General features: G+C 47.7%; 1 protein-coding gene across 16 annotated transcripts in view; it reads left to right on the top strand.

Moving 5' to 3' along the window:
- The window catches only part of Cacna1b (calcium voltage-gated channel subunit alpha1 B), a 174,868-nt gene that overhangs the window by 37,274 nt on the left and 126,508 nt on the right, over positions 1-11,086 (top strand). For 11 of the 16 annotated variants that reach the window (XM_029537089.1, XM_029537091.1, XM_029537090.1 and 8 more), the window contains exons 7-10: positions 5,542-5,645; positions 6,900-7,015; positions 7,915-7,971; positions 8,874-8,966. In XM_029537089.1, coding sequence (XP_029392949.1) covers positions 5,542-5,645; positions 6,900-7,015; positions 7,915-7,971; positions 8,874-8,966 — 370 coding nt within the window. The remainder of the gene's footprint in view (positions 1-5,541; positions 5,646-6,899; positions 7,016-7,914; positions 7,972-8,873; positions 8,967-11,086) is intronic. The other 5 variants (XM_029537092.1, XM_021193050.2, XM_021193049.2 and 2 more) reach the window with 1 other exon arrangement.

Genomic DNA, 11,086 nt, shown 5'->3' with positions numbered 1-11,086 from the left:
TATGGTCAGGCCTGTCACAGCAGCATCCCAGTCCCTGGTACCAAGTTCTGTCTGAGTTGTTGACCTATTGCTGTGACAAATCACCATGACCAAGGTAATTTATAGACGGAAGCATTTAATTGGGCCTTACTTTCTAGTTTCAGAGGGTGAGTCCGTGGCCACCGTGGTGGGGAGCATGGCAGCAGGCAGGCAGGCTGGTGCTGGAGCAGTAGCTGAGAGTTCTCATCTTATCCACAAACACAAAGCAGAGGCAGAGATGATGTGTTTGGAGGGAGTGGTGCAGGCTTTCAGAAACCTCAAAGCCCTCCTCTAGTGACATAAACTCTCCCAACAAGGCTATACGTTCTAATCCTTCCCAAGTAGTTCTAACAGCTGGGGACCAAGTATTCAAATATGAGCCTATGGGGGCTAGTCTCATTCAGATTGCCACAGGGATTATTAGAAAAATCATGGGAAATGTCTAAATTTCTCTCCAGGTAGGCACATGAGAAGGGTTCGGAGGAACGGTGGGATAATACATCACTTAATGATTGTACACAGAGGGCTTTTAGACACACTTCGGGAAAGAACTATTTGATAAAGAAGTTTAAGGCTTTATGTTGCTAACAGAGATGGGATTTGCTTCTTGCCAGGGCCTGCTATGAGAGGAAGCGGAGATCCAGAGATGATGTGTTTGGAGTGATTGGGAAACAAGGAAGAGTTGAGAGCAGCTCTGGTTTATTGCAGAATGGTTGTGGAATCATGGCTGTTTGACTCTAAGACTGTAAATAACTATCGTCATGCTGGACTAGAGAGAGCTCAGAAGGAGCAGTAGCAATGAGATGCACACTGACATTCTGACACATGTGCAGTGCTGAGAGCTGTGAGAGAGGGTGAGACCCTAGACAGTGAGTGCAGGTGACAGATGCCCACCGTCTCTCCCTGTAGGACTTTCCCCTTGGAGGCCATTTGGGCAGGAGCCACTGAAGAGCTGGGTGCACCTTGTGTAGGGTAGGAGGGACACTCAGAACTGTGCCCTGGAATCAGAGCAGAACATTTGAAGAAGTGGAGTCAGATATTGCTGAGGGGCCAAAGACCAGTATGTAGCAAGATGGAGGCTGCTGGTACCCTGGACAAAAGCATCTCTGTTGGAGGGTATGGGTGGTAAAATCTGGGGTGCAGGGCTGAAGGGAGAAGGCAAAGAAGCAAGGCTGCCTGTAAGACTGATGTCTCAGGGAGAAGAATAATGAGTGAGAAGTGGCTACAGAAAATGTGGAGTTAAGCAAGACAATCATGTTAAGTTATCAGATGCTATACAGAAAGACCATGTGTAGTTCTGCCCCTTATCCTCTTCCTTCCAGAGGTGCTAACCTAAAATAAGTACTAAAGATAACTTACTGGATTGGCTTAGTCGACTAGGCCTGAGTTGTCCCTACAATGGCTGTCTCACACTGGAGAAGCCTAGAATTTGGTAGTTGCTCAGTTCACAGAGGAGGATGTCGCAGCAGTCCTAGCCTGCTGCTCGGGCCTGGAGCTGCTGGTCTCCAGTCTGCTCTAGACGCTTGGAGAATGTGCATTTCTGTGAAGGCACGTAGCAGTGGCAGCGGCTGACTAAATGAACTTGCCAGTAGACTGAGGGCAGGGTTTCCAATTCCCATCTGCTTTCATCCAGGTCACCACCAGAAGGCGCTACGCACGTTTAGGGTGGGTCCTTCCATTTCAGGTAATGTGAGCAAGAGTATCTGTCACAGGAGTGCCCAGCAGCAGTCTTTTAATTCGTTTCAGAGCTGGTCAAATTGACAACCAGTATTAACCATCACCAAGACCACAGCTGGGGTCTGATCCTGACACAGATATAATACAAGATGTTTCAGCCTGGGAGGGTGGTTGCCTGCCCTCCATAGCCACGCTTTCTTCTCTGTTGTCCTCAGCCTTGTGATCCCTGACAACACGGAGTTTGTTCACTACTGTGTTACTTTCTGATCTCATTAACGGTACGTGCAGGAAACAAAACCATATATAACTTTAGGGCTTAGCCTTTCTTACTCAAGGTCAATTTGATTCTCTGGGTTTCTCTAGTGATTGTATTTCTTTCTTCTTCTTCTTTAATAAATGTGTCCTCCCAAAGGTGATTGCTTGGCAGGACTTAGCAGTACCTCTTTCTCTCTCTTTATTTTAAAGATTTATTTATTATTATATCTAAGTACACTGTAGCTATCTTCAGATGCACCAGAAGAGGGCATCAGATCTCATTACGGATGGTTGTGAGCCACCATGTGGTTGCTGGGATTTGAACTCAGGACCTTCGGAAGAGCAGTCGGTGCTCTTAACCACTGTGCCATCTCTCCAGCCCCTTCTATTTCTTTGTTAAATTCTGCTTCTATGTCCTGAGTTGCTTTCATTACTTCCTTCATTATTTTGTTTCTTTCATGGTCTTTGTTAAGGCAGTTGTCCATATCCTCTTTAAAGTCTTGGACATATTCATACTTGCCATTTTGAAGTCCCTATCTTGTGCTTTCCCCAGGGCCTAATATAATAGGGTTGTTCATTTCTGGAGGAGACATATTGTCTAGGTTGTTCATGTTTGTGTTTTTGTGCTGGGATCTAGACATTTTGGAGTTATGTTGGAACTGCTTTTTGTTGTAGATATCTGGTCTCATTTTGTTGTTGTTGTTGTTGTTGTTGAGTGGGTTTTCTATTCTTTGGTTGTTAGTTGCCCACTGTGTGGAGTCCCTGAATCCCCAGCACATGTGGTGCGGTGTGTGCCTTGTAGACAGTAGTTCTGGGTTCTAGCCCGTTGTGGTTGCTATAGGGTCCCTGATAAAGATCTGTCCTGCAGATTGGTGGGGAGTCACAAAGCAGGGGATGCGGGCTAGAAGAAAGGCTGAAAGGGGTTGCTGGGAAGAATGAGGACCTCTTCAAGAGGCCAAGTTACTGAGGAATGGACGTGGGCTGGAAGGAGTTTCTGTGGGTGGCTGCAGCAGTAAGTCTGGGCAGAAGGGAACAGAAGACAAGCAGGAGGACTAAGGTTCTTTCCTGAGTCCCAGCCTTGTGTTGGAGCTGTGGGACCTTGGGAGAGAGCAGTTGTGCTAGTTTAATTAATTTTAAAATCCTTTGAGTGCTCTTCCCTAGTGTGACCTTTGCTGACCCTTGTTTGTAGATATAATCACCTTCAAAGGCTGAGAGTCTAAGCTTCCCACCAGCTCCCACTGGCAAGAGTGCTCAGGGCTCAGAGATGGCACCCTAGCCTGCTCTGTGAAGTCTGGCTGAAGAAGTACACGCACACTAAAGTTCAGTCTAAAAGTTTTTTGTCTTGAAAAGTTGTTCCTTTCCTTTCATACTTGCCATTTTGAAGTCCTTATCTTGTGCTTTCCCCAGGGCCTAATAGAATAGGGTTGTTCATTTCTGGAGGAGACATATTGTCTAGGTTGTTCATGTTTGTTTTTGTGCTGGGATCTAGACATTTTAGAGTTATATTGGAACTGCTCTTTACAGAGAGAGAGAGAGAGAGAGAGAGAGAGAGAGAGAGAGAGAGAGAGAGAGAGAGAGAGAGAGAGAGAGAGAGAGAGAGAGAGAGAGAGAGAGAGTTTTGAGGGTACATTGTATTATATATATATATATATAATTATTATTATTATTTTATGTGTATGGATGTTTTGCCTGCATGTATGCATGTGTAACATATACCTGCCTGCCTGGTACCATCAGAAGCCAGGGAGAGTATTGGATACCCTGGAACTGGAGTTACAGATAATATAAGCTGCCATGTGGGTGCTGGGAATTGAACCTGCTCCTTTGGAAGCGCAAAAAGCATTCTTTTTTTTTTCCCTGATACTTTTTTGTTGTTGTTGTTTTCCTTTTAATTATTAGATATTTTCTTCGTTTACATTTCAAATGCTATCCCGAATGTCCCCTATACCCTCCCCACACCCTGCTCCCCTACCCACCCACTCCCACTTCTTGGCCCTGGTGTTCCCCTCTATGGGGCATATAAAGTTTGCAAGACCAAGGGGCTCCTCTTCCCAATGATGGCTGAATACGCCATCTTCTGCTACACATGCAGCCTTGTTGAACAGGTCTTATGTCGTCCAATCAGAGAGCTCTTGGTTACTGCTGAGGTATATGTGCCACTACTGCCCCTTTAGGGTTATCATGCCACACTGGCCATTGATGTGGCTCATAGGCATCATGCCTGGGGTAGGACTGTTGGTTTCGTCCCCCTTTGGAAGGCACCTTTTGGTACCATGGAAGCTAGTTCTCAAGGAGGGGGCATTAAGGTCAGTCCTAGCTCAGGGTCTCTGGGCTGTTTCTGAAGTCTATGGTTTCTTCAGCGATCGGAATTTGCCTTCTGTGATCTTCCCTTCTCCCCAAGGGCTGTTGGCCCCCAGCCCAGGAAGACAAAGGGCATAGAGTCAAAAAACAAGGTTCAGATGGCCCAGGAGTAGGACAGAAGTGACTACTGAGATCAGCTTCAGAGAGGCAGCTCAACTTTAATTGGGGTGAATCAAGGGCTGTATAGATTTGGGGAAGGGGGTAGGGGTCTCTAGGGTGGGTATGTATCATTGGGTCTAGATTAGGCTACCTCATTTGTACAGAGAGACACTCCAGGAATTCCATGTGCTTGCTAAATCAGGAGAAAGGAAATGGAACCTGTAATCTCACCAATGCAACATTCTGCAGGTAGAGAATATGGGGTTTTTGGGCTCCCAGACAAGTTCAGAGAAGGAGCCCTGCTGGTAAAGGGAATTCTCCATTCTGCCCCAAGCTCAAGAGAGTTGTCTGCAAGTCTATCAGGTTGGAGGGTGTAGATCCAGACAAGGACCTTGGTGACAAACCTGACTTTTAGGCAGGGCTCAGCTCCCTGTCCAGCTCTCTAGAGGGAGGTGACCGTCCTCAGTGTCCGCCTCATTTGTGGTTTGCTTCTATAGAAGCCACACACGGAGAAAGGGGTTCACTACTACCTTTAACCAAGTCCGCTGGAGTCCGTGAACAGAAAAACAATTGTGGAATTAAGTTGGGTTCAGGGGAGCTTTCTTTTCTGGGGGCTCTGTTATATTCTTAGCTATTTGGATCATGCCTAGGTACTGAGCCATCTTGGGCCAGGCCTAGGGTGAGAGACACAACCTAAGAAGCTTGCGGAGCATGCAGTGTGGAGGTTCATTTAGCTTGAATTGGATGCCTGTTGAAGATCTGACCAGACAGGGCTAGCTCTAACCTTGGAGCTTACAGAGCTTCTTTTAGGAGGAAGTGTCTTTGAAGCTGCTCATAGAAGCCACAGGTATGGAGCAGTCCTACCAGACTCAGGCGAGGCATGGAGTCCTCAGGTTGTCCTGAGGAGCCTTTGGCTGTCTGGGCTTGTTGCCATCTCTGGGCAATGGCTGGAAATGTGCAGTTTCTCTGGTCTTCTGGGAGCCTACACCCAAGGAAGGTTCTGTGAGTCAGAAACAGGTCTGACCCAAACCCTAACTCCCTGCCTGGGCCTTTCTGAGGATCCCTCCCAGGGGTCAGCCCATTGATGTGACCATAGCTGTTTGCCTACTTATCTCACTTCCTTTTTTCCAGACAAATGATGCGGCCGGCAACACATGGAACTGGTTGTACTTCATCCCCCTCATCATCATTGGCTCCTTCTTCATGCTCAACCTGGTGCTGGGTGTGCTTTCGGGGTAAGAACCATAGCATGCTCTACATATTCTTAGGCCCATGGGCACACAACTCCCTTCTTTTCTGCACTCAAGCTCCTGTTTGGACTTCCCACCTTATATAGGACAAGGAAGTTATGTCACCTATGCTGGCCTCGAACTCATGATCCTCCTTCCTCTGCCTCCTTGAGCAAATCCTATCAGTGTGCCCCACCACTACCGGCGAGGAAGTTGTCACAAAGATGGTGAAGAGGGTCAGGCCTGACCTGACTTTGCCCTACCTGAGGAACACAATTCCTGATGGCTCCATTTGTCTCATTCTGAAGACTTCTGGTCAGACCTATGGCTCCCAAGATGGGTGGAAATAGAGCTTTGTAGCCTCAAAGAGCCATTGTCAGGATAAAGGGTAGATGTCAGGGATAGTGTTCTCTGCTCTCCAGTCTCTCCATGTGTCTTATACTGGGTGTGGCTGTCACTAGCATATCTTTCCAGGGTACCTTTGCAGAGGCCACTTGAACTTCCAGTATAGGCGACTGACTTATAGTCGCTGTTCTATTGATATGAAGAAGATATGTGACCAAGACAACTATTAAAAGAGAAGACATTTAGTTGGGGGCTTGCTTACAGTTTTAGAGGTTTAATTTTATTATCATCAAACACTGGAGCAGTAGCTGAGAGTTGTCCATCTTGATAGAGAGTGATAGTGATAGAGCAGACAGACAGCAGACAGACTGAGACTGACCCTTTGGACCTCGTGTGGACTTCTGAAACCTCAAAGCCCACTTCCAGTGGCACAAGTCCTCCAACAAGGCCACACCCTCTAATCCCTCTCAAACAGTGGCACTAATAACTAAGGACTCAAGTATGTGCACCTGTGGGGCCATTCTTATTCCAGCAGCCAGTGGCAGAGTAGAACTAGTCTGATGAGGAGGCTTAATTAAGGCTGAGAAGGCACCTGAGTGAGGATGGGGCATCTCAACTGAGATGATTAGAGATCTCAGGATGGGGCATCCCAGCAAGGTTAGCAATGAGCCAGGTAAAGGATGGATGGAGCTGGGTAAGCAGAGCACAGTAGGCTGTTAGCTCAGCCCTAGTTAAGTATGGCACCAGCGTGCTCTGGATTCCTGGAGCTGGAGCCAGGGCACATGGTGAGGTGAGGGTGCAGGAGCTGGCAGGAGCCTGCCTCTAGGCACAGAGCTTCTAAAGCAACACTGTCCTGCGTGTCCCGCACACCCGTGTTCACTGAAGCTGCTTGCGTTTCCTTCTTACATGGTTTAGAGAGTTTGCCAAGGAGCGGGAGCGAGTGGAGAACCGCCGCGCCTTCCTGAAGCTCCGCAGGCAGCAGCAGATTGAGCGAGAGCTGAATGGGTACTTGGAGTGGATCTTCAAGGCAGGTGCGTGCGTGTGTGCGTGTGTGTGCGCGTGCATGCCAGTGTGTGTGTGTGCGCGCGCACGCGCGTGCATGCCTGTGTGTGTGTGTGTGCGTGCGCGTGCATGCCTGTGTGTGTGTGTGTGTGTGCGTGCATGCCTGTGTGTGTGTGTGTGTGTGTGTGTGTGTGTGTGTGTGTGTAAGTGTAAGTGGGCAGCTGCACTTGTGCTCTGTGCTATGTTCACCTGCCCCCATCTAGGGCTCCTGGGCTCAGGGGTGGAGCTTAGTGTAGAAGGCAGACTCATAGCACACTGTCAGTTATGCTCACTGGACCTGAGAACCCTGCGATTGCTCCACCCTCTCTGTCACCCTTGCTCTGAACATTGTAAACCTAAGCTCTAGCCCTCCTCCTCCACCCCGCCCCTCTGTGTGGGTTGCTTCCTGCCATTTGGGAAACTCCCTCCACAGGGGTACCCCTTTCCAAGTCTACTGCTCCTCTCTGCATGGGCAGCTTCTCCTCTTTGGGGCTTCTCCCTCCATGTGGGATACTCTCCTCTGTGTGGGCTTTTCTTTCTCATGGGAGCTGCTGCTTTCTGTGTGAGCTGCTCCCTTCCATGTGGGATACTCTTCTGCCCGAAGCCTTACAAATGCTTCTTCAGTGATAACTTCACACACACACAGTGATAAATCCATACAGCGGCTGTCTAGGAAGACTGTTTGTAGGTTGGACCTGGGATGGACTTAAAGCTGCTGGGTCTCTGCTTGGGGCATGGTTTGGTAGGAGGCATTGCAGTCACAGCCGCTGGTGTGGGCATATGTAACAGGGCAGGCAGGTATCTCAGACCACTTCCGCAGGATTTCTGGGGATGGTTCCTTCTCGGGGGATGGGTAGAAAGGTCTTGATCGGAGCTTTGTCTTCCACAGAGGAAGTCATGTTGGCAGAGGAGGACAAGAATGCAGAAGAGAAGTCGCCTTTGGATGGTAAGCGGCCTCCATAGTGCTCCTAGCATGGTGGGGCTCAGATACCTGTTTCCCCATGGCACTGCTCTGGGTTAGATGTCTTTACATTTGTCATGGTAACACAGGAGCCTCAGACTCTGAGTGGCCTGGTTATGTCTTTGTTGGAAGTTATGCTGGACAGTGTTGCTTCTAGAAGTTTCATACCTGCAGGGTTTGAGGTGAGCTGTCTCTTAACTTAGGGTTAGCCCTAAGGCTGTAGGAGACTCTGGTCACCATCCAGAGCCCTTAGTAGAGTTGGGCGTCTCCACTGCTGGGGGCATCTGCAGTTGTCTGCACAGCCTCATCTGCACAGCCTCAGCCACAGGAAGGCTGAGGTTGGGGACAAACAGCATGGTGTGCTGTCTTCTCTGCTGATCTATCTTTTTTTTTTTTTTTTAAGATTTATTTATTATATGTAAGAACACTGTAGCTGTCTTCAGACACTCCAGAAGAGGGCATCATATCTCATTACAGATGGTTGTGAGCCACCATGTGGTTGCTGGGATTTGAACTCAGGACCTCTGGAAGAGCAGTCAGTGCTCTTAACTGCTGAGCCATCTCTCTAGCCTCTGATCTATCTTCTTAGCAGATCCGTACTAGTCCCCACCCCACCCCATCCCAATCCCTGCCCTGCCCTTGCCCCAGATGGATGTATCTAAGTCTTCTTGGCAGTCATGCGTCCCTAGTGTACTTGTCTTAGAGGGAAGAGGAAGAAGAATGACCCTCAAAATTTCATGTCCTTTATGTGTGAGGAATGAGAAGGGCCAAGCTCCAGGGCCAGGGAGCTGCCTTGCCTCACCGTCAGGACAGGAGCTGGGGGATGCCTTGAGATGGGCTACCTGACGCTGCCACTCACACTGGTCTCCACTGCCCGTTGTTTAAAGCAGTGTTGAAGAGAGCTGCCACCAAGAAGAGCCGAAATGACCTCATCCATGCAGAGGAGGGGGAGGAGCGGTTTGCAGACCTCTGTGCAGTTGGTGAGTCTCAGATGCTTCTGATGCTGGGAAGCCCCTGGCTGGATGCCATTTTTACCTGCATTATCTCCTGTGATCAGAGAACCCCGGGAGGAAGGGACAGTTTCTCCTTATCTTCCTTTGATCCTCCCTTTCCTTGGCATGGGCCTATGATACCCTGCCTCTGTGTCCTCCTTCTTGGATAGTGAAATGAGACTGGTTATTTTTTCCTTCAGAGCTAGGAATTTTCTTTCCCTCAGTGCCACAAATACCTGGCATTTCCCTTTTGGAAGCCCTAATGTGCTTCATCCTGCCAGGATGAATCAGACTCTCCTGCGGCTGCGTAGGAAAAGCACAGACCCCGGCAGCGCCAAGGCCACATAGCACTCCATCTGGCTCCTGGCTCTGAGGCAGTGACTGCCCCAGAGTGAGATCACACCTGGATTCTGCTCCCTGTTTGTTGTTGTCTGTGCCACACTCCATCACTGGCTTTTCCTGCAGCCTTGCTGTGTACTTTTCTATTTTTTTTTCTCAAATGAGAAATGTTGCTCTAAATTCTCGTAACCGTTTGTCTTTTCTTAACAGTGTCTTTGTCTCTACTGATAGTCTCCCCAGAGTAGGTGTACTAAGGGTAAAGGTTTCTGCAATTTTGAGAACTCCAATGTTATTATCTTCCATTAGCAGTTCAAAAAGATGCTTGCCATTCACCCCAGTGCCTGTTTCCTTAAAATTTCCCCAGATATTTTGTTCTGTTTGAAACGGGGTCTCTCTATTAGCCCTGTCTGTCTGGGAACTCACTGCAGATCAGGATGGCCTGGAACTCACCACGATTCACCTGCTTCTGCCTCTCAAGTGGTGAAATTAAAGGCCCATGGCAGCTTGCCTAGCCAGTTTTGAGGCCAGCTGCATGAGCACAGACTAATTCTTGTGTGACTGACTGTGCTGATTTTAACCCTTTGTTACCCTGCATGAATGGATACACCATGGACCTCTCTTGAGTTGTATTCATTTTATAGCAATGACAGGCCAGTGTGTATTACAGATCTAAATCTAATTTTAAAAATTGCTGTTATATTTAGATAATTCTCTTGATTATCATTTAACCTACATTTTGATTTTTATAAAATGAATTAGAATTTTTGAAAAACTTTTTTTTTACTGTGGTGTATATGCAGTTGAAGACTGTTAGAATTGTGTGGCTCCTGGTTGGCTGAGCACAGGCCAGTGGATGGCCCCACACCCATTCATATATAGACAGTATAAAGTGACCTCGTGGGTAAGTAAGAAAAAGTAAAAGGGCATGAAGTTTGGAGGAGGTGGGGGAGGGGAGGGAAGATCTGGGGGAGGAGCAGGAAGAGACTATGATCCAGATACATTGTAAGAAATTCTTAAAAAAAATTCTTAAAAAGATTATACTACAGAAATACTAGAATTGTTTATAAGTGAGAGAAACTGAAGACCCGTGTGGTCCCCGAGAACCAGAGGGGATTGAATGGGCTCGGACCAGTTTCGTAATTTGTACTTTTATTAAACATCTATGTTTTGTTTCTATAGAGTTTCATGTAATACTCTTAGTTCAATCCCTTTTGTGATTAGCCATTCTTGTGTTTGTTCACTTAACAAATATTTAGTAAATGCCAATAATAGTTCAGGAGTTGTCTGAGGTATTTGAGCTGCTGGGTTGGGCAAATGACCTGGGCCCTTCATCTTTGGGGTGTCTGTTTCAGCAAAGTATTGGATGAAACTGATGACAGCAAAATGTGTAGCACATTAGATAGAGCTGTGTTGGAAGGACGGAAGGCTCGGGAAGGGTCTGAAAGGTCTAGACATAGTGGTACAGTTTCAAACAGAATGGCCGTAGATGGCCCTAAGACAAAGGTTATCTTTGAATAAGGACCTGGAAAAGACTATCATGAGAAAGAACCTTCTAGAAACAGGTATCCAGACCCTGAGACAGGAATGTGACGAGCATTCATGAGGAACGTCAGAGCTTAGGTTAGGTCCTAGCAAGGATTCCAGGTGGTATGCCCAGATTGTAAAAACCCCAAGGAGACCACCAGGAATCACAACCCACTGGAATCACATGAGGGTCTTTATCCAAGCTCAAGTTTGGGCCCCCAACCTTCCTGATGGAACAGGAAAGA

The sequence above is a fragment of the Mus pahari genome, chromosome 3, assembly GCF_900095145.1.
Source record: "Mus pahari chromosome 3, PAHARI_EIJ_v1.1, whole genome shotgun sequence".
Lineage (NCBI taxonomy): Eukaryota > Metazoa > Chordata > Mammalia > Rodentia > Muridae > Mus > Mus pahari.
Note: the sequence above shows the minus strand (reverse complement) of the source record. Positions and strands in the feature narration are given on the sequence as shown.